This window comes from Haematobia irritans, chromosome 2 (assembly GCF_050003625.1).
Source record: "Haematobia irritans isolate KBUSLIRL chromosome 2, ASM5000362v1, whole genome shotgun sequence".
Lineage (NCBI taxonomy): Eukaryota > Metazoa > Arthropoda > Insecta > Diptera > Muscidae > Haematobia > Haematobia irritans.
The window spans coordinates 190,663,357-190,688,726 of record NC_134398.1 but is presented as its reverse complement, the minus strand read 5'-3'; the positions used below and the strand labels follow the sequence as shown (position 1 = coordinate 190,688,726).

The following is a 25,370-nucleotide window of genomic DNA, read 5'->3' as shown; positions in this document are numbered from 1 at the left end:
AAAAAACAACAACAAAATTTTATTTCTATAGAAAATGGTGTCAACATTTTATTTCTATAGACAATTTTGTCAAAATTTTATAACTATAGAAAATTTTGTCAAAATTTTATTTTTATAGAATATTTTGTCAAAAAAAATACAAATAAATTTTGTCAAAATTTTATTTCTAAAGAAAATTTTGTCAAAATTTTATTCCTATAGAAAATTTTGTCAAAATTTTATTCCTATAGAAAATTTTGTCAAAATTTTATTTTTATAGAAAATTTGGTCATCATTTTATTTTTATAGAAAATTTTGTCAATATTTTATTTCTACAGAAATTTTTGTAAAAATTTTATTTCTATTACAATCCCTAGTCTAGTGTAACAATTGCATCTTTAATGTCAATACTTACAGAACAAAGGGATACATTTTGGATGTGACAAAGGGCAAGTATCACAACTTCCTTTATGAAGCATTAAACTAATTTTGTTTTTCAATTTAAAAAATTGAATCTTTGCTATGGCTATCTTTTATATGAGACCAACTTCTCATTTACCTTTTCTACAACCTACAAAACTTTCGTTGTAAATTTATTTGCCATGAATTTTGTAAATTACATTTTTCCCATAGCATAGTTTTGCTGGCACTTCTAATGGCAGCTAAGGTGCTCATGGTGGTGGTGGTAGTGATGATGATGATGATGATGATGGCATTGTATCAGCGGATGCTCCTGCTGTTGACAAAAAAAAAATGCAAATAACACTTTTTTGTGCCGTTTTGTCATCATTTACCCAGAGACAAACTTCAATAACATCATTAGCCTTCATTTACTTAACGTTTTGTAGCCGAAGCAAAGCGTATAAAGTCCTCCCTCTCTCTGGGAGGACTCAAGTGCTAGGTGTAGCACTTACCATCGATTCAGAAAACAAAAAACGCAAAAACCTGGTCATAACGATGGCTTTCCTTCCATTTGAAATTATGTAAATTTTCATTCCAAAAGCAGAATATGAATATGATGAGGCCAATGCCATGTGGACACATTACAAATACCCTATTTCATAGAGCCTGTGATAGATTTTGTCCCCAATGTAGGGTGAGTTCATTATAAACCAAATTTTGTTCTTCCTGTCAAAGTTTTTGGTAGTAAATTGGATTTTTCGTTCATATTTCGGTTATGAGTAAGTTGAAGTAGGAGGAGGGGGAGAAGTTGAAGCAAATGAAAGAGCCAGACTCACTTATTTTGAATAATGGCTTCTGTGGGACCAAAAGCAATGGTCCTTACCATAGTCCCTCACACTCAGCTATGTGGAGAGCTGAGTGTTTATGAAAATTTCATTTCATTCTCAACTCCTCACAGTATTTGTGTATGTATGTGCCTCTGAGTTTGTTATGGCCAACCCCTCATAGCTAAAATTTCATGAAGGATGCTCTTCTACTAATAAATGAAGCTTTTTGTTTATATGGATGAATACCACCTAGTTCTCTTACTTTCCCTCTCTCTTTCTCTCTGGCTTCATTTAAGAAGTGTCCGCACTTAGTTTATGTAAAAGATTTTTCATTTAAAACTCTTAGAGGTAGCACTTCCGTCTATTTGACATGGCTCCCTTGCTCTACGGAATGAGTTGGTTCATTAACGACATTCCGCGGCCATGAGGAGTGGCACTTGCCACATCAGTGACACTCATTTCAGATTAGCGTTATTGTTCTTTGGTATCCGCGACGAATTGCAGGTAATTCATCTTCATTTCATCAGGTACATTGTTATGGGGAAATTGAATGAGCCCTGGAAAGATATTCAGTTCATTTGAAGACAGGTTATGGTTATGCCACAATTCATTGTAAGAGTTTGTCAGCATAACTTTCCATGCATAACGAAAAAAACAAACATTTTTTTTTATGGATACAAAACGGCAAGGGATTTAGAGGTTTCGGTTTATCTGAATGGTTTTGTAATGAGTCAGCTGTTTTACTTGCCCAGCAAAAAAAAAATGGAAGTTCTTCTTCTTGAAGTCAAACGTTATCACAAAATTTTTTAATTCACATCCAAAACACTGAATTCGGATCACACCTTCAGAAGTGATGTAAATTATGTGCAACAGCTGTTAAAATGGTGCACATCCGTCCTATGACAAGTCCATGCTGAAGTCATCGCTTCTGCGCAAATTTTGCACCTCTTCCGGATGCAAAAAGAATATTTTTCACTGCTTTTTTGGCGGCGCTTTTTTTGCTGGGTATTCAGCAAGTCTCTATTCAAAGTAGTCAGTTAGTAAATTTGAAAAGAGTAATCAGGTTGTCCTGTCTCATGTGGGCTGACCCGTAATCGACCTGTTGTACGCTCTAGTTTCTTCTTTCCATCGTACATTTCTTTTATTCTAGGAACTCTGCGCCCCTAACATATTCCCTAATTTGTCCCAGTTCCTGTTTCCAAGCCAAATCACCTCTTCACTGATGTACTTAACTCTTTACTTAGGTTAGGTTAGATAGTCTGCCAACCTGATAGTTCAGGCTCGTTTAGAGTACTCAGTCCATTGTGATACCACAGTGGTAAACTGCTGTCGTATCACTGAGTACTGTCCGATTCTCAATGACATGGACCTCCTTTTTATAGCTGAGTCCAAACGGCGTTCCACATTGAAAGCATTTAGAGAAGCTTTGGAACACTCAGAAATATCATCAGCATTACTGAGAGGGAATAATACACCGCTGAAATTTTTTGGTGTTTGGTCGAAACTGGCTTTGAACCCACCACCCTGTGTATGTAAGGCGAGTATGCTAAGCATTGCACCACTTTTTGCTGGGCAGGGCAGTGACAAAGGCAGTGTGCCAAGGTCTCATCATCCTCAAAACACGTCCTACATGCATGATCTTCTGCTGCTCCTATTTGGCGCGGATATGCTCTCAATTCTAGGTGCCACACGCAGAGAAGGACATATTCCTTCTCACCTCAAACATGTTTCAAGAGCAAAATGTTATTTTTGTATGGTGACCATGTAACATGTTTGTCACTAAAATGTTATTTTCTCGTCAAATATAACCTGCTTGCCGAAATCAGATACACGATTTCCGAGAAAATAACATGGTTGCGAAAACCATGCTACATGGTCACCACCCAAAAATAACATTTTGCTCTTAAAACATGTTTGAGGTGATCATATTCCTTCTCTGGGTGCACAGTCCTCATGACCCTCTCCCTACTCTCCTGGAGTAATTCTCCAGTCTTCTTTTTATCTAGGTCACTCCATAGTATTTTTGTCGCCCTTCCGACCGTTACATTAGTCCACATCGCTTTATGTGTCTACCGTGCCCATTCCTGGAAATGGGCCCGTGTCGCTTTATTGGCTTTGCGTTCTCCAAGTTCACTTCGCTATGCGTCATAGCTCTTATCACCAGTTCATTTGTCTTTACGTTTCCATTTATTCCGGTATGACCCGGCAACCATATGGTGCGGATTTGGAAGCCACCGTGGTGCAATGGTTAGCATGCCCGTCTTCTATACACAAGATCGTGGGTTCAATTCCTGCTTCGACCAAACACCAAAATGTTTTTCAGCGTTGGATTATCCCACCTCAGTAATGCTGGTGACATTGCTGAGGGTTTCAAAACTTCTCTAAGAGGTTTCATTGCAATATGGAACGCCGTTCGGACTCGGCTATAAAAGAGAGGTGAGCTTAACATGGAATTGGGCAGCACTCAGTGATAACGGAGAAGTTCACCAATGTGGTATCACAATAGACTGAATAGTCTAAGTGAGCCCGATTCATCGGGCTGCCACCTAACCTAACAATAGAGAAAATATTTGCCACATATCTCAATATGGCTCTGATTTCTTACAAACTTTTAATTCATTACGAAATATCAGCTTCACTCGAGGCATACCTGAATTCCATCATGTGACACATTTAATTAAAGTCTTATGACTTTCACATAACTGCTTATATAAATATTTACAAAATTCTCAGTGAAGAGAATATTTTTTAAAAAGTTTTTCTATGTTAGGAGTGAGGAAGCACTTTTTTCACATTCATTTTAAAGTAAAAGGAATTTCTTTTTCCAGGACTCAAGACAATTGCAAGTGGCGCAAATGCGAAGATGAAATGAAATGACATCAAAGCTTCCACCCAACTATTTAAAAGGCAATCGGAAAATAGTTGTTTTTTTTTTTTTTAAAGAAGACGAACGACATAGGAGTAATAAAGAGAGTATCCTCTGTCCCTGAATCGCATGCAACTGCAATTTAATTGAAAACTAAAACAAATGCAACAGCCAGCATGCATTTGAGTTCAATAAATTTATCACTGTCAGGGTGAATTTTGCTACTATTTCTGCAGTGCTGATGTCTACATTGCCACAACTTTTTATGTTGCTTTCTTCTGCTACTGTTAGATTTTTTTTTCATTTTTGTATTTTCTTTCTATTTGAGTTATGGTCTAATTTCAGTTTGCCATACTCTTCACGTCCAATGTTGGTTTCGTTATCATCATTAAATGTCACTTTCGAAAGTTTACTCTATGCGTTTGCAGTATGTCGACATTACTTCCTTGGGCTAGAAGGTTTGGTATACATAGTTAATTTATTGATATATCATACTTATGTTTATACTCTGAGTAAAGTTTAATTTTACACTTGAAATGAATTAATTAACATAATTAGTTATTTATTTATTTGTGTCTTTAGGATTTGGCATTTGGTTTGGCAATTTTGGCATTAAAGACAAATCGTAGAAATAGTCTTTCAAGACAAATATTTCAGTTATACGAACTGGTGGTGCATACTTTTAGGCGATTCGTTAGACATTTAAGGTGGCCATCATACTAAATCGCCAATCAACTAAATGACGCTATTTAAGCTGTTATGTCACCACCAGGGTTTTCATTTTAGTCCGATCGGACCAAAATTGGTCCAAAAAATATTAAGTTTTAAATTTGGTCCAATGGTCGGACCAACTAAAATTTGGTTGATTTTGGTCCTTTTTAGTCAAATCGATCATTTTTTCAAAATTTTCTATAGACATAAAATTTTGACAAAATTTTCTATAGAAAAAAATCTTTGACAAAATTTTCTGTAGAAATAAATCTTTGACAAAATTTTCTGTAGATAACAAATTTTGCAAAAATTTACTATAGAAATAACATTTTGCAAAATCTTTTCTATAGAAATAAAACATTGACAGCCCAGTGTCGACCGAACAAAAAATTTTCAGTGGTGGATTATCCTTTCTCAGGAATGCTTTGTGAGATTTCTGAATTTTTCAAAGCTTCTCTAAGTAGGTTCACCGAAATGTGGAACGCCGTTCGGACTCCGCTATAAAAAGTATATCTTTTGTCATTGAGCTCATTGCAGGCAGGTTAAGTTCGAAGATGAGCTATATCGGTCAGGGTTGGCCTGTCACAAACTGTGACTTTTGCGACGGTAGAATACGTATGTCGCAAAAGTCGTAAACCTACTGTAGAAAACCAAATTTTGAATAGAAGAAATCCTGAACATTTTTTAATTTAGTTTGACAGCATTCGCTGTGAGTTTCTGCAGAAATTTGTGAAAGTTTTCCCATGGTCAAGCCTATTTTCTTAGGTGGTATCGAAATTCCCGTTGGTGAGTGTGCAAAATACCTTGGGGTTATATTGAACAGGAGACTGAACTTAAAGCTAAGAAAGGACGAGAAAATCCACGGTTACCCTGTACTCGTGCAAAAGGCAATAGGGAAAATGTGGGGACTAAAACCGAAAATTGTGAACATTCCTACGAATTGCAACTTCTTCGCACATGCCATCGTCTTGGATATCATCGAATTCGCTGCCTAGCTGACGGGACTAAAGTATTTTGAGTTTGCGACTTTTGTTACATTTTCTACATTTACGACGCGTATGTGACGTTTACGACGTTTACAACTTTGCGACAGTCGCAAACCTAAAAATGTTTGATACAGACCATCTCTGATATCGGTCCATATATTGAATATGTATACACCTCAATTTTTATACGATTTGCATGATGTGAATCAGTCCATATTTTGGTATAGCCCCACTTCGCTCCATTTCCCGTTTTGACTTCTTGGACTCCTAGACACCGCAATTTTTTTTTGCCTGAAATTTAGGTTTGATGGTGCACTCAAAAAAAGTTTACTTGTGGCTTCCTTAAAATAACCCCAATTTTGGCCACCTATCTGGCTTAAAATCTAGGATCAATAAAATTAAGATACATATCTCATTTATTTTCGAAAATTTTAACAAAATTTTATTTCTGTAGAAAACTTTATTGAAATTTTATTTCATTAGAAAATGTTGTCAAAATTTTATTTCTATAGAGAATTTTGTCAAAATTTTATTTCGATAGAAAATTTTGTCAAAATTTTATTTCGATAGAAAATTTTGTCAAAATTTTATTTCGATAGAAAATTTTGTCAAAACTTTATTTCTGTAGAAAACTTTATTGACACTTTAGTTCATTAGAAAATTTTGTCAAAATTTTATTTCTCTAGAAAATATTTGTTAAGTTTTATTTGTATAGAAAATTTTTGAAAAATTGTATTTCTATAGAACATTTTGTCAAAATTTTATTTTCGAAAATGTATGTAAAATTTTTTATAGAAAATTTCTGCAAAATTTTACTTCTTTAGAAAATTTTTACAAAATTTTAGTTCTATAGAAAATTTCTGCAAAATTTTATGTCTATAGGAAATTTTGTAAAAATTTTATTTCTATAGGAAATTTTGTAAAAATTTTACTTCTATAGAAAATATCTGCAAAATTTTATTTCTATAGAAAATTTTTGCAAAATTTTATTTCTATAGAAAATTTTTGCAAAATTTTATTTCTATAAGAAATTATGTAAACATTTTATTTCTATAGAAAATTTTTGAAAAATTTTGTTTCTATAGAAAATTTTTGAAAAATTTTATTTCTATAGAAAATTTTTGAAAAATTTTATTTTTATTTTATTTCGAAAATTTTAACAAAAATTTATTTCTGTAGAAAACTTTATTGAAATTTTATTTCATTAGAAAATTTTGTCAAAATTTTATTTCTATGGAGAATTTTGTCCAAATTTTATTTCGATAGAAAATTTTGTAAAAATTTTATTTCGATAGAAAATTTTGTCAAAATTTTATTTCGATAGAAAATTTTGTCACAATTTTATGTCGATAGAAAATTTTGTCAAAATTTTATTTCGATAGAAAATTTTGTCAAAATTTTATTTCTATAGAAAATTTTGTCAAAATTTTATTTCTATAGAAAATTTTAACAAAATTTTATTACTATAGAAAATTTTAACAAAATTTTATTTCTGTAGAAAGATTTATTGAAATTTTAGTTCATTCGAAAATTTTGTCAAAATTTTATTTCTCTAGAAAATATTTGTTTCGAAAATATATGTAAACTTTTTTTATAGAAAATTTCTGCAAAATTTTACTTCTTTAGAACATTTTTGAAAAATTTTATTTCTATAGAAAATTTCTGCAAAATTTTATGTCTATAGGAAATTTTGCAAAAATTTTATTTCTATAGGAAATTTTGTAAAAATTGTACTTCTATACAGTTTCTTCAAAATTTTATTTCTATAGGAAATTATGTATAAATTTTATTTCTATAGAAAATTTTTGAAAAATTTTGTTTCTATAGAAAATATTTGAAAAATTTTAATTCTACAGAAAATTTTTGAAAATATTTATTTCTATTTTATTTCGAACATTTTATCAAAATTTTATTTCAGTAGAAAACTTTATTGAAATTTTATTTCATTAGAAAATGTTGTTAAAATTTTATTTCTATGGAGAATGTTGTCAAAATTTTATATCGATAGAAAATGTTGTAAAAATTTTATGTCGATAGAAAATTTTGCAAAATTTTATTTCGATAGAAAATTTTGTCAAAATTTTATTTCTACAGAAATTTTTTTCAAAATTTTATTTCTATAGAAAATTTTGTCAAAATTTTATTTTAACAAAATTTTACTTCTACAGAAAACTTTATTGAAATTTTAGTTCATTAGAAAATTTTGTCAAAATTTTATTTCTGTTGAAAATATTTGTTAAGTTTTATTTCTATGGAAAATTTTTGAAAAATTGTATTTCTATAGAAAATTTTGTCAAAATTTTATTTTCGAAAATGTATGCAAAATTTTTTTTATAGAAAATTTCTGCAAAATTTTACTTCTTTAGAAAATTTGTGCAAAATTTTACTTCTAAAGAATTTTTTTTTTTAATTTTATTTCTATAGAAAATTTCTGCAAAATTTTATTTCTATAGGAAATTTTGTAAAAATTTAATTTCTATAGAAAATTTTTAAAAAATTTTAGTTCTATAAAAAATGTTTGAAAAATTTTATTTCTATAGAAAATTTTTGAAAAATTTAATTTTATAGAAAATTTGTGAAAAATTTTATTTCTATAGAACATTTTTGAAAAATTTTTTTTTTCAATAGAAAATTTTTTAAAAAATGTATTTCTTTAAAAAATTTTGGAATAATTTTATTTCTATAGACCCGCGACCCTGTGTATGTATACAAGCTGGGCATGTTAACTATTTCATCACGGAATATCCATATTCTGCGGCCGATATTTTTGTCTGCCCAGGACTTCAATAACATACTTACATGAAGGCATTTTCTTCATAGTATTCAGAATTTATTTTGACTCCACGGTCAACGAATATATTTGCTGTTATTTTAAGTCCATAAAGAGCTATGAGAGTGTAGTCCATGTCCATATTTTGATATGGAATCACCCCGGCTTCGCCTTCTTTAGCATCTGGAAATTGGAAATCTAGAATATTTTTGGTCCATGTTTTGCCCCATATAGACCAATCTCCCGATTGATTGAATTTGAGATATTTTGGCACCATAAAGGGTTGTACTAAATTTACATCATGTTGATTCATGTTTTGATCTTAAGAACCTAAAAGACATTTTTTTTGCTAAAATTTTAAATCTAGAGGTATTTAATGACCATGTAGACCGCTTTCCGCGATTAAAATAAGCCATCAAGATCAATGACTCTTCCACTATTTGTGTGGGAAAGGCGACATATTCATACGCTTATACTAGAACAAAAATGTCCCATATATCTGAAATTACATTAAATGTATGACATTAAATGTCCATGACAAAGTCCTTATATATCTACAGTTTTATCCGATTTTCCACCATTTTGTATCCACAGCAAGTGAGTAATTAAGACTCGTCCTGGCCAGACATTCTGCCGTATACCCTTTTTGGTGTACTTACCATTCTAAAAAAAATTATATACCTTTTTAATTTTTTATTTTTATTAAAAAAATATATTTGTATGTGTTTTTTTTTTGTTTTGGAAATTTACAAAATATAAATGGGAAATTTCTTATAAAACTATTTACAAAGTAATACAAAGCTTTGATTTTTTCTTTTCTCATTCACTTCAAAAGAACAAAACTTATTATGCTATTTAAAAAATATTTATATATAAATTCTATACAAAAAAAATACTAACAAATTTATTGTCGAAAATTACAACAAATTTTGTACACTTCTAAAATATATTCATAGTTTTTTTTTTAATATAAATTAAGGAAAATATTAAATTGATAGAAATAAAGAAGAGAAAAGTATGAATAAAGTGTGAAAAAAATATTAAAAACTATAGAAATATGTAGTTTATAAAGATCAGCAATAAATTGGACCAGGGAAATGTCGAAGAGAATCGAAGAGAAGATTAGAAGAACTTAAATTTGGCCAAAGACAGCATCTTTCTTAATGTACACAGAAGAAAAAAAATCAGAGATACAGGTTCAATCGTGAATATTTTTCAAATTTGCTTAAAAGGCTCGTAAAAAGGACATAATCGGGTAATATTTTCTCACATTGAAAGTTTATGTTAAAGGTGACATAGGGTTTCTCAAATGTTCCTATCATGGTGTACTTTTTTTGTATACTTTTCAATAGATCAGGGTTATAGATAAAAAATTCTGATATTTAAATCGACACAGTAAAAAGTATCACCGATATATTTGCATTTTTTTTTTTTGCATATTTAATTGTATTTAAAAACATATTTCAATTAAAACAAATATATACGGCCAGGCCGAATCTTATGTACTCTCCACCATGGATTGCATAGAAACTTCTACTAAACACTGTCATCCACAATCGAATTACTTGGGTTGCGGTAACACTTGCCTATGGCAAGGTATATTAAAACTTCTTGACACCGTCTTCTAAATTGTAAGCTAGTCCATACGGTTTATATATTAAACAAGACAAGGCCGATTAAATATGTATATAATTCAGTTTGACAAAATTTTCTATAGAAATAAAATTTTGACAACATTTTATATAGAAATACCAAAATTTGACAAAATTTTATATAGAAATAAAATTTTGACAAAATTTTCTATACAAATAAAATTTTGAAAAAATATCCTATAGAAATAAAATTTTGACAAAATTTTCTATAGAAATAACAAAATTTGACAAAATTTTCTATAGAAATAAAATTTTGATAAAATTTTCTATAGCAATAAAATTTTGACAAAATTTTCTATAGAAATAAAATTTTGACAAAATTTGCTATATTAATAAAATTTTGACAAAATTTGCTATAGTAATAAAATTTTGACAAAATTTTCTATAGAAATAAAACTTTGACAAAATTTTCTATAGAAATAAAATTTTGATAAATTTTTTTATAGAAATAAAATTTTGACAAAATTTTCTATAGAAATAAAATTTTGATAAAATTTACTATATTAATAAAATTGTGACAATATTTGCTATAGTAATAACATTTTGACAAAATTTTCTATAGAAATAAAATTTTGACAAAATTTTCTATAAAAATAAAATTTTGACAAAATGTTCTATAGAAATAAAATTTTGGCAAAATTTTCTATAGAAATAAAATTTTGACAAAATTTGCTATATTAATAAAATTTTGACAAAATTTGCTATAGTAATAAAATTTTGACAAAATTGGCTATAGTAATAAAATTTTGACAAAATTTTCTATAGGAATAAAATTTTGACAAAATTTTCTATAGAAATAAAACTATGACAAAATTTTCTATAGAAATAACATTTTGATAAAATTTTCTATAGAAATAAAATTTTGATAAAATTTTCTATAGAAATTAATTTTTTTTCTATAGAAATAAAATTTTGATAAAATTTGCTATATTAATAAAACTTTGACAAAATTTGCTATATTAATAAAATTTTGATAAAATTTTCTATAGAAATAAAATCTTAATAAAATTTTCTATAGAAATAAAATTTTGACAAAATTTTCTATAAAAATAAAATTTTGACAAAATTTTCTATAGAAATAAAGTTTTGACAAAATTTTCTATAGAAAAAAAACTTTGACAAAATTTTTTATAGAAATAAAATTTTGATAAAATTTTCTATAGAAATAAAATTTTGACAAAATTTTCTATAGAAATACAATTTTGACAAAATTTTCTATAAAAATAAAATTTTGACAAAATTTGCTATATTAATAAAATTTTGACAAAATTGGCTATAGTAATAAAATGTTGACAAAATTTTCTATAGAAATAAAATTTTGACAAAATTTTCTATAGAAATAAAACTTTGACAAAATTTTCTATAGAAATAACATATTGATAAAATTTTCTATAGAAAAAAAACTTTGATAAAATTTTCTATAGAAATAAAATTTTGACAAAATTTTCTATAGAAATAAAACGTTGACAAAATTTTCTATAGAAATAAAATTTTGATAAAATTTGCTATAGAAATAAAATTTTGACAAAATTTTATATAGAAATAAAATTTTGACAAAATATTCTAAAGCAATAACAAAATTTGACAAAATTTTATATAGAAATAAAATTTTGACAAAATTTTCTATAGAAATAAAATTTGACAAAATTTTCTATAGAAATAAAACTTTGACAAATTTTCTATAGAAATTAAATTTTTACAAAATTTTCGATAGAACTATAGAAATAAAATTTTGACAAAATTTGCTATAGAAATAAAATTTTGACAAAATTTTCTATAGAAATAAAATTTTGGTAGATTATTTTTGGCGATATGGACCAATTTTTATGTGATTGGCGATCGGCTATACATAACAATAGACCGATATGGACCAATTTTTGCATGGCTGTTAGCGGCCATATACTAGAGCAATGTACCAAATTTCAACCGAATCAGATGAATGTTGCTGCTCCAAGAGGTTCCGGAGGTCTAATGTGGGGATCGATTTATATATAATTATGGACCGATACGGACCAATTTTTGCATGGTTGTTAGAGACCATTTAATAATACCACGTACCAAGTTTCAACCCGGTCGGATGAATTTTTCTCCTCCAAGAGGTTCCAGAGATCATATCTGGGGATCGGTTTATATGGGGGCTATATATACACACAAAGAAAATTTCATTAAAATTGAGCCAACAAACATTTTTCATTGATACAACGACACATTTTCATTAAGAGAATGAAAATGTTCGTTAATAGTACGAAAGGTTTCGTTGACTAACAGAAAATTCGTTATAATAACGAAAAATTTCGTTATATCAATGAATTTGTTTCATTGGCTCAATTTTAATGACACATTTCATTAATATAACGAAACTTTTTCTACCAGTGTAATTATGGACTGATATTGGCCAAGTTTTTCATGGTTATTAGATACCATATACTAACACCACGTACCTAATTTGATGCGGATCGGATGGATTTGGCTATTCCAAGAGGCTCCGCAAACCCAATCTAGAGTTTGGTTTATATGGGGGCTGTACGTAAAAGTGGTCCGATATGGCCCATGTGCAATACCATCCGACCTACATCAATATCAACTACTTATGCAAAGTTTCAAGTCGATAGCTTGTTTCGTTCGGAAGTTAGCGTGATTTCAACAGATCGACTCAGAATTTCACCACGACCCTGAATATATATACTTTGTGGGGTCTTGGAGCAATATTTCGATGTGTTACAAACGGTGGAGGGTATAAAAATAATTGATTCAGCATATGGTTTTAGTTAAAGTAAAACTAAATCACAAAAAAATGTATTTGTTGGTTTTTGGAAATTCTCATCATTGTTGCGATTGAAGAAATTTCAATTAAAAATTTCCATTAATTTTTAATAGAAATTTCTTCAATTAATTTCTTAAATGAAGACAAAAAATATTTTTTTCTGTGTAATTCTTAAGTGGAATTGATCAAAAATTATGGTAATATTAACATGTTTTGAAATATATAAATACAAATATACTATTTAATGTTTTTTTTAATTAAAAAATCGATTTAATCAATCACCTTGATGATTGATAACACGAACCCTTGATTTACTCAATCAATTCAATGATTGAACCTTATATCTCAATTAGTTTTCTTCTGTATGCATAGTATGGAGAATTTCACAAACAAATGATAGTCGATAGATGAACAGGACAGCAGAGCATAGAGTTGTCATCACAGTCAATACAATATTTTTATAAAACAAAAACAAATTAAAAATCATGTTAACAAAAATTGAGGGCAAAAATATTCAAACCAAACGCAATACAATGGAAAATTGCTAACAATTCTCTTCCATGGAATCCGGGGTGTATCATCATTTCACTGTGGGGATATTTTTAGCTTTGTCAACAATACTAACGGAATCTCTGGGGAGGTTTCACGTACTCGTTTTGAGTTTAGCTGGTGCTGTTGCTGCCAAATTATTTGCACTTTGATGGAAAGCTGATGTTTCAGTAACTGTTGCCGCGGAAGCATGAATAACTACCGGTGATCTATCGACAATCGGAGACCCACCGGCACCCATATGGATCGATTGAGCTTGTTGTAAATGGAGAGACATATGCAGACTATTATGATTGCCAAGGAGATCTGGACGTATTTGTTGCTGTTGCGGTTGCTGGTGTTGATTGTGTGATTGCTGGTGCTGAATCTGCTGTTGCTGGTGCGATTGCTGGTGCTCAGCTTGCTGATGCTGTTGCTTTTGCTGTATTTGCTGCTGCTGTTGTTGTTGTTGCTGCATATGCAATTGCTGTTGTAGTTGTGCAGCGACATTTTGTGCATGCTTCATTTTGAAATTCTCCACACGTCTGATATTCCTAACAAGGCGATTATACACCAATGTCTTCACATCTATGGCCCATAGGAAATCCAAATGATTGAATTTTTCCATGGGCACCAAATATTTGTCAATCACATGTGGCAGCTCACGTGCCAAACGATCAACGCCCGTTGTCGATACCAACATATCGTTCATGGAATAATAGAGGGCCACTGGTACTTTGACCTTGGATAAATCATAGTCGGGTGGTGTCATACGATTATATTCCAATTGATTACGTAAATAGCCACGATCGAATTTACTAAAATGGCCGGACTTCATTAATTGACCAAAATGTTCCAGTTGTTTGATTGATGCACCGGATGGTGTGTGACTCAACATGACGGGCAACATAGTCTGAAAGTAATTAATAATGATTTATAGGTTTAATGAAAAGAAAAATTTCAACAAATATATAGTAAAACAAGTAAATAAAGTAGAAAGTCGGGCGGGGCCGACTATATCATACCCTAAACCACCCTTACTGAATTAGCAATCATAAGCATTTGTGGGGTTACATTGATATAGGTATGGGAGACAAACCGCAGTTGCATATTTAAGAAAATTATGTTAAGGGGTACATGTTTATGGGTGCTTTGTCTCAATCTGACTATAGGTCATAGTCAGTGTTGCCAGGGAAAATGTTCGATTTACCCTACAAGGACAAAAAAAGTGCCCTACTTTCCCATACATTCCCAACAATTTTCCCTACAATATTTTTCGTTAAATTTAAACAAATTTTACAAAACAAAGTACTTTATTATCTTAAAATAAATTTGTCTTACCACCACGGTTGCCGGTATTTTTTTTTTTTTTTTGTTTTGTTAAATCTCTATAAAAACAAAATTTTTGGAAAAAGTTTCTATAAACAAATTTTTGTGAGAAATTTTTCTATAGAAATAAAATTTTGACAATAAATTCTATAGAAATAAAATTTTGAGAAAAAATTCCATAGAAATAAAATTTTGATAAAAAATTCTATAGAAATAAAATTTTGAGAAAATTTTTTATAGAAATAATATTTTGAAAAAAATTGCTATAGAAATACAATTTTGACAAAATTTTCTACAGGAATAAAGTTTTGACAAAAAATTCTATAGAAATATTTGTTTGGTAGATTTGTGGTAATTTGTGTTAATTTGTGGTAATCTTCAAATTATGTTAGATTTTAGATCAAGCCTTGCCGGCTTCTAATTTCCTCCTCTAGAGCCACCAAAATGTAAAAATTATTACAAATTGTGTTGAGTGAAAATGTCCCTACATTGTGGCCCTACGTCCCTACAAGACGCTAAATATTAGAAAAAACCCTATATAACATATAGGGAATTTCCCCTACTTCTAGCAACACTGGCTATAGTTGATATTGCACCTACGGGGTTAGTATGCCACTAATATTGAGCCCATTACTAAAAAAGAGAAAATAGTTCAATTAGTGTAGGTAATAAATCCAAATTTGTAAAAATCGAGAAATATTCTTATGTAAGAACTGCAAGTACGTATAAATATGATCGGCTAGTACATCAAAATTTGAAATTTGAGTAATATTGGTTAATAAATAAGAGTACTATGGGAAAATTTTGGAAAATCGAGCGATGCATATATATGGAAGCTATATCTAAATCTGAACCAATTTGCATAATATTTTGCGGGTTTGATTAAAATCAGTTAAGAAATGAGGCCTGTATGGTCAAACATAATTTTTCAATATCGGGCGATACATGTATGGGAGCTATATCTACATCTGAACCGATTTCGATGAAATTCTGCACATATAGTTAGTACTATAGAGGACTGGATCTAGCCAACTTCCCAACAATTTGGGAAAATCGGGCTATACATATATATGGGAGCTATATCTACATCTGAACCGATTTTGATGATTTTTTGCACATATAGTTAGTGCTATATAAGATTACATTTAGCCAAAATTGAGTAAGATCGGTTGATAAATAAGGGTATTATGGCCAAATTAGAAAAATCGGGCGGTATATATATATGGGAGCAATAGCTAAATCTGAACCGATTTCGATGATTTTTTGGAGATATACTTAGTGCAAAATTACATTTAGCCAACTTTGAGTAAGATCGGTTGATAAATAAAGGTTTTGTGGCCAAATTTGGGAAAATCGGGCGATACATATATATGAGAGCTATCTAAATCTGAACCGATTTGGATGAAATTTTGCAGACTTTAAGGGCGATGAAAAAGATTACCTTTTGCCAAGTTTGGTGACGATCAGTTTGAAAAAAAAAAGAGCAACGTGACCCCATTTTTCGAAATCGGGCGATACATATATATGGGAGATATATCTAAATTTGATCCGATTTCTTCCAAATTCAATAGCGTTCGTCCTTGTGCTCAAAAAACTCCCTGTACCAAATTTCAAATTGCGATCGGAATCCTTTGAACAACAAATACATGGACAGACAGACTCCATGCCTGAAATTGGAAATCTAAAATTATTGTAGGTCCTCAAATAGCCTTGCCACATATGTTGTGTGTCGTTCCGTGTTTTGGTATAATCCGCTTATGGACCGATCTCCTGATTAAATTTCTTGGGCTTCTAGAAATCGAAATTTTTATCTGATTTACATTAAATTCAAAATCTAGAGATATTTTAGGCCCAACGATTGGTGTGTACTGGTCCATATTTTAGAATAGCGTCCATATAGACCGATCTACCGATTTGATTTCTTGAGCATCTCGAAATAGCAAATTTTATTCGATTTGCATGAAATTCATTATCTGAAAGTATTTTAGGTTTTTAAATAGCCTTGACAAATATGTTGTTTATCGGTCCATATTTTGGAATAGCCTCCATATAGACCGATCATCCCATTTGACTTCTTGGGTTTCTCGAAAATGCAAATTTTATCCAATGTATATGAATTTCAAAATCTGGAGGTATTTCAAGTCCTCAAATAGCCTCGCCAAATACGGTGTGTATCGGTCCCTGTTTTTGTATAACCCCCATATAGACGGATCTCCTGACTTATCTTCTTGGGTTTCTAGAAACCGTAATTTTTATGGGAATCCAGAGGCCATTGTGGGCCCACTAATACATGTTCCGAATATGGTGTGTATCGGTTCAAGTTTTGGTATAGCCCCCATATAGACCTATCTCCCTATTCCTCTAGAAATCGCAATTTTTATCAGAGTTGTTGGGCTTATTCGAGTAATCGGTTTGGTTTTCATCGTATTTTCTTGTGAGCTTAGACGAGAAGTTTCCGTACAGGAAATTGGTGCAAATTACCGTCAATGGACTTATCACAGGGCTGGTGTGATTCAGATGGTCAAAATGAAACAGGTTCCTAAGAGACTGTCCCCGACTGGTTCATGATGTCCTGTATATGAGGTGGTCACATCCTCTGAATTTTCAAGTAAACCTCTACAACGTAGAATTTTCAGTGGATTGGCGAAGGATCCATACAGTGTTCAAAATATTCTTTATGGATATTTGTATATTTATTATAAGCATCAGTTGTGTGCTCAACACTGTCGGCTTCGTCCAACTTTATATCCTACTACCAGGGATGGAAAATACCATTTATAAGAAAGTACAAAAAAAAAACAAAATTTTTTTAATTAAAAAGTACTTTTCGTTAATTTCAACAAAAATTCCTTGCGAAGATTATTGCCAAGAGCCCCTTTAAAGTAAATTTTAAAGAAAATAATAATTAATTTTAAAGAAAACAAAATTTTGTTTGCCAACTCCTCAATTTTAAATATTTTTTAGTTTTATATCGCCATAGTATTGTAATCACGGTTGCCACAGTTGTACTTCATGGTACTTCATAAATTTTCTATAGAAATAAAAATTTGATAAAATTTTCCATAGAAATAAAAATTTGACAAAATTTTCTATAGAAATAAATTTTTGACAATATTTTCTATAGAAATAAAAATTTGACAAAATTTTCTAAAACAAGTATATACGGCCGTAAGTTCGGCCAGGCCGAAGCTTATGTACCCTCCACCATGGATTGCGTAGAAACTTCTACCGAACACTGTCATCCACAATCGAATTACTTGGGTTGTGGTAACGCTTGCCGATGGCAAGGTATCATAAAACCTCTTAACACCGTCTTCTAAATTATAAGTAAGTCCATACATGGTACATATTAAATTAAAACAAGTAAGGAAAGTCTAAAGTCGGGCGGGGCCGACTATATTATACCCTGCACCACTTTGTAGATCTAAATTTTCGATACCATATCACATCCGTCAAATGTGTTGGGGGCTATATATAAAGGTTTGTCCCAAATACATACATTTAAATATCACTCGATTTGGACAGAATTTGATAGACTTCTACAAAATCTATAGACTCAAAATTTAAGTTGGCTAATGCACTAGGGTGGAACACAATCTTATAAAAAATTATGGGAAACATTTAAATCTGAAGCAATTATAAGGAAACTTCGCATTTTTACAACTTTTCCACTAAGCAGTGGCGATTTTACAAAGAAAATGTTGGTCGAAATCAGAAAAACATATACATGGGAGCTATATCTAAATCTTAACCGATTTCAACCAAATTTGGCACGCATAGCTACAATGCTAATTCTACTCCCTGTGCAAAATTTCAACTAAATCGGAGCAAAAAATTGGCCTCTGTGGTCATTTGAGTGTAAATCGGGCGAAAGCTATATATGGGAGCTATATCTAAATCTGAACCGATTTCAACCAAATTTGACACGCATAGCTACAATGCTAATTCTACTACCTGTGCAAAATTTCAACTAAATCGGAGCAAAAAATTAGCCTCTGTGGGCAAATGAGTGTAAATTGGGCGAAAGCTATATATGGGAGCTATATCTAAATCTGAACCGATTTGGCTGATATTTTGCAAGTTTTTCGAGACTCATAAAATATTCGGATGTACGGAATTTTAGGAAGATCGGTTGATATGCACGCCAATTATGACCAGATCGGTGAAAAATATATATGGCAGCTATATCTAAATCTGAACCGATTTTTTCCAAAATCAATAGGGATCGTCTTTGAGCCGAAACAGGACCCTATACCAAATTTTAGGACAATCGGACTAAAACTGCGAGCTGTACTTTGCACACAAAAATACATCAACAGACGGACAGACAGACAGACAGACGGACATCGCTAAATCGACTCAGAATTTAATTCTAAGACGATCGGTATACTAAACGATGGGTCTCAGACTTTTCCTTCTTGGCGTTACATACAAATGCACAAACTTATTATACCCTGTACCACAGTAGTGGTGAAGGGTATAAAAAGACCGATTAAATACGTATAGAATTCAGTTTGACAAAATTTTCCATAGAAACAACATTTTGACAAAATTTTTTATAGAAATAAAATTTTTACAATATACCAACACCATGTACCAAATTTCAGCCGGATCGGATGAAATTTGCTTCTCTTTGAGGCTCGGCAAGTCAAATCTGGGGATCGGTTTATATGGGGGCTATATATAATTATGAACCGATGTGGACCAATTTTTGCATGGTTGTTAGAGACCATATACAAACATCATGTACCAAATTGCAGGCAGATCGGATGAAATTTGCTTTTCTTTGAGTCTCCGCAACCCAAATCTGAGGATCGGTTTATATGGGGGCTATATATAATTATGGACCGATGTGGACCAATTTTTGCATGGTTGTTAGAGACCATATACCAACATCATGTACCAAATTTCAGCCGGATCGGATGAAACTTGCTTCTCTTTGAGGCTTCGCAAGCCAAATCTGAGGATCGGTTTATATGGGGGCTATATATAATTATGGACCGATGTGGACCAATTTTTGCACAGTTGTTAGAGACCATATACCAACATCATGTACCAAATTTCAGGCAGATCGGATGAAATTTGCTTCTCTTTGAGTCTCCGCAACCCAAATCTGGGGATCGGTTTATATGGGGGCTATATATAATTATGGACCGATGTGGACCAATTTTTGCATGGTTGTTAGAGACCATATACCTACATCATGTACCAAATTTCAGCCGGATCGGATGAAATTTGCTTCTCTGTCGGGATCCGCAAGCCTAATCTGGGGATCGGTTTATATGGGATCTATATATAATTATGGACCGATGTAGACCAATTTTTGCATGGTTGTTAGAGACCATATACCAACATCATGTACCAAATTTCAGCCGGATCGGATGAAAAATGCTTCTGTTAGAGGCTCCACAAGCCAAATCTGAGGGTCCCTTTATATGGGGGCTATACGTAAAAGTGGATCGATATGGCCCATTTTCAATACCATCCGACCTACATAAATAACAACTACATGTGTCGTTTCAAGTCGATAGCTCGTTTCGTTCGGAAGTTAGCGTGATTTCAACAGACGGACGGACCGACGGACGGACATGCCGACTCAGAATTTCACCACGACCCAGAACATATATACTTTAAAAATAATAATGACAAAATTTTCTATAGAAATAAAATTTTGACAAAATTTTCTATAGAAATACCATTTTGACAAAATTTTCTATAGAAGTAAAATTTTGACAAAATTTTCTATAGATATAAAATTTTGACAAAATTTTCTTTGAAATAAAATGTTAACAAAAAATTAAAAATTGACAAAATTTTCCAAAAAAAAATTTTTTTGAGAAATTTTTCTGTAGAAATAAAATTTGACAATATTTTCTGAAGAAATAAGTTATTGTCAAAATAATATTTTTTGGTTAGTTTTTGGTAAGATTTTCTCCAAAAGTTGGTACATTTTTTTGTCTGAAGGACTGTGACTGTAATTGTTCGCATTATTTTAGTATGCGATCGATAACTTCTTATCTAGAAAGTGTTGTTGTGGAATTGTGATATAGAAAAACATGCTTTTTCCGACTAAAACATTGTGGAAATTCAATAAAATGTTATTTGTGACTATGACTTGTACAAAATCGAGATTTTCTTCCCGCATGAACTTGTCTGTTTTGCCAAAATTGTAAAAGACTATTAGCAAATAAGTTTGTCAAAGAGTTGCTCAAAATATCAAAATATATTGTCAAAACTATTGTACCATAAATCTGATATTGGCTGAAAAATGTCTATACAAAAGGTACTAAATCATTCGCGGGGGTACTACGGTTCTGACCAAGGGTAACAATTATTGAAAAAAGTACTATGTACTGCATTTTCCATCCCTGCCTACTACCAATTTCGAAACTATTTCTGATTTGCAAATTCTTTACTTATTCTCCCACAAAACATTTTCCGCCTACTCTTGCAACAGAAACCTCAATTAATTGTCAACCCAAAACTCCTTTGGAAAATCTGTAATGGAAAATTTCATTGAAACCTTGAAATTTTCGCATAATTTGTATATGACGCCAACATATATTACGGACACTCTACCCTGGCATCAATAAAATTCCACAGCAGACCCAAATTCGAGAGATTGTATTCTTTGTGGGCAAATAATTAACTGCCATGGCTTATGTGAGTGACACCAGCTCCATTCATAGCACAAAGTGTTCTCCTACGGACATTGGTGTCATGGGTAAAGGGAAATGACATTGTTGTACCATAATGTCAGCAGAAATTTCCGCTCCATACAGCACAAGGATAAATAGCTTTATATATGAGTTTGGACAATGTCCTTTTGCCATCTCATACTTCCGAATTTAAATTGAAGCAATTATGTTAGAATTTTACAATGGGGGCACTTCATTGTTGGGGGATGGGGGCTTTTATAGTTACTGTGGGCTTGGTGTCCACAACATGACCCTTACGATGTTGAATGTCAAAATATTTTGTGACCCTAACTAGCGATGTTGTTACAGCGGCACTAGGATGGTATAAAGGCCCACATTTGCCCATGGTAGTTTAAACTTTGGCCTTTTGAAACCACAGAGGCGAACGTTACGGAAGTAGACCAATTCTTGCCTCTATTGACCCCCTTCACATATCCCTATGGTTTAGATATTGCTGCTGGTGTCATATCTCCATTTGCTTTCGATATTTGGCTCATTAATAATTTTCAATGTTTCTTGACAATGTAAACATAAATTAATTGACATTATTTTGGCCATATTTACAAACACATGTCGTACATTACTATCGATTCGCCTAGATTGGCATATATAATTAATTGCATAATTGCCATTTAAATTTGGGGTTTTTATAAAAGCCAAAATGCCTTGGTGTCAGCGGAAATGTAGGAAAAAATGCGCTGGGTTGTTTGAAAGGGTAACGTTCTATTATTGCCAGGGAAAATCTTATATTCGAAACGATATATGTATCTTCGAGTGAAAGAAAGCGACACTGATGGCAATGGGGTGGGCCGCCGTAATGTCCATTGGTCGCACCGTCGCCACTAGTGTCACAAATAATTTATCAAAATTTTAAGAAAATTTTACCAAAAATCTACTAAATTTAAAAACTCTTATTTTGGAGAAAGTTTTTCATTTCTAAAAAAATTTTGTCAAAATTTTATTTCCATAGAAAAATTTCTCGTATTCCCCACACCGTCGCCACTAGTGCCAAAAAATAATTTATCAAAATTTTAAGAAAATTTTAGCAAAAATCTACCAAATTTAAAAACTCTTATTTTGAAGAAAAATGTCAAAAAAAAAAATGTTGTCAAAATTTTATTTCCATAGAAAATTTGGTCAAAATTTTATTTTTATAGAAAATTTTGCAAAATTTTATTTCTTTAGAAAATTTTGTCAACATTTCATTTCTATAGAAAATTTTGTCAAATTTTTATTTCTATAGAAAATTTTGTCAAAATTTTATTTCCATAGAAAATTTTGTCAAAATTTTATTTCTATAGAAAATTTTGTCAAAATTTTATATCTATAGAAAATTTTGTCAAAATTTTATTTCTATAGAAAATTTTGTCAAAATTTTATTTTTATAGAAAACTTTGCCAATATTTTATTTCTATAGAAAATTTTGTAAATGTTTTTTTCTATAGAAAATTTGGTCCAAATTTTATTTCTATAGAAAATTTTATCAAAATTTTATTTATTTAGAAAATTTTTCCAAAATTTTATTTGTATAGAAAATTTTGCAAAACTTTATTGATATAGAAAATTTTATTTCTATGGAAAATTTTGTCTAAATTTTATTTCTATAGAAAATTTTGTCCAAATTTTATTTCTATAGAAAATTTTGTCAAAATTTTATTTCTTTAGAAAATTTTGTCAAAATTTTATTTCTATAGAAAATTTAGTCAAAATTGTATTTCTATAGAAAATTTTGCAAAACTTTATTGATATAGAAAATTTTATTTCTATAGAAAATTTTGTCGAAATTTTATTTCTATAAAACTTTTTTGTCAAAATTTTATTTCTATAATTTTTTTTTCAAGATTTTATTTCTATAGAAAATTTTGTCCAAATTTTATTTCTATAGAAGATTTTATCGAAATTTTATTTCTTTAGAAAGTTATCGCAAAATTTTATTTCTATATAAAATTTGTACTAATTTTTCTTCCTATACAAAATGTGTGCATAATTTTGTATATATGCAAATGTTTATACCCTCCACCATAGGATGGGGGGGGGTATATTAACTTTGTCATTCCGTTTGTAACACATGGAAATATTGCTCTAAGGCCCCATAAAGTATATATATTCTGGGTCGTGGTGAAATTCTGAGTCGATCTGAGCATCTCCATCCGTCCGTCTGTTGAAATCACGCTAACTTCCGAACGAAATAAGCCCTCGACTTGAAACTTGGCACAAGTAGATGTTATTGATGTAGGTCGGATGGTATTGCAAATGGGTCCTATCGGTCCACTTTTACGTATAGCCCCCATATAAACGGACCCCCAAATATGGCCTCTAAGAGAAGAAAATTTCATCCGATCTGGCTGAAATTTAGTGCATGGTGTTAGTATATTGTCTCTAACAACCATGCAAAAATTGGTTCACATCGGTTCATAATTATATATAGCCCCCATATAAACCGATCCCCCGATTTGGCTTGCGGACCCTCTAAGAGAAGCAAATTTCATCCGATCTGGCTGAAATTTAGTGCATGGTGTTAGTATATGGTCTCTAACAACCATGCAAAAATTGGTTCACATCGGTTCATAATTATATATAGCCCCCATATAAACCGATCCCCCGATTTGGCTTGCGGACCCTCTAAGAGAAGCAAATTTCATCCGATCTGGCTGAAATTTGGTACATGGTGTTAGTATATGGTCCTTAACAACCATCAAAAATTGGTCCACATATGTCCATAATTATATATAGTCCCCATATAAACCGATCCCCCAATTTGGCTTGCGGAGCCTCTAAAAGAAGCAAATGTCATCCGATCCGGCTGAAATTTGGTACATGGTGTGAGTATATGGTCTCAAACAACTATGCAAAAATTGGTCCACATCGGTCAATAATTATATATAGCCCCCATATAAACCGATCACCAGATTTGACCTCCGGAGCCTCGCGGAAGACCAAAATTCATGTGATTCAGTTGACATTTGGTACATGGTGTTAATATATAGCCTCAAACACTCATGCAAAAATTGGTCGAAATCGGCCTATAATTATATATAGCCCCCATATAAAACGATCCCCAGATTTGACCTCCGGAGCCCCTTGGAAGAGCAAAATTCATCCGATTCGGTTGAAATTTGGTACATGATGTTAGTATATGGTATCCAACACCCATGCAAAAATTGGTCGAAATCGGTCCATAATTATATATAGCCCCCATATAAACCGATCCCCAGATTTCATCCGGAGCCCCTTGGAAGAGCAAAATTCATCCGATTCGGTTGAAATTTGGTACGTGGTGGTAGTATATGGTATTTAACCACCATGCCAAAAATGGTTCATATCAGTCCATAATCTTATATAGCCCCCATATAAACCGATTCCGAGATTTGGTTTTGGAGCCTCTTGGAGGAAGAAATTTCATCCGAGTCAGTTGAAATTTGGTACATTTTGCTAGTATATGGCCGTTAACAACCATGTCTAACTCCATATAGGTCTATAGTTATATATAGCCCTCTGATAAATCGATCCCCAATCACACAAAATTTGGTCCATATCAAGTTCATAATTGTATATAGCCCCCATATAAGCCACCCCCATATTTCAATTCTGGCTCTCTACGTATCGTGCAAAAAGTCCATATCGATTCGTAAGTATTTGTAGACTTACCTACACATACCTTTTTTGTCTAATATATAGCACGTATGGTCTAACTCACAATTTAGAAAACGATGTTAAGAAGTTTTAAGATACCACAACCCAATTAATTCGATTGTGGATGACAGTCTTTCGTAGAAAATTCTACGCAATCCATGGTGGAGGGTACATAATAATCGACCTGGCCGAACTTACGGCCATATTTGCTTGTTTAATTTTTAA

At 31.4% G+C, this 25,370-nt stretch overlaps 1 protein-coding gene across 1 annotated transcript in view; it reads right to left on the bottom strand.

Moving 5' to 3' along the window:
* Positions 1–11,998: 11,998 nt before the first annotated feature.
* The window catches only part of LOC142226838 (lipase 3-like), a 113,972-nt gene continuing 100,600 nt past the window's right edge, over positions 11,999–25,370 (bottom strand). The window contains exon 6 of the mRNA XM_075297072.1: positions 11,999–14,398. Coding sequence (XP_075153187.1) covers positions 13,601–14,398 — 798 coding nt within the window. The 3' untranslated portion in view covers positions 11,999–13,600. The remainder of the gene's footprint in view (positions 14,399–25,370) is intronic.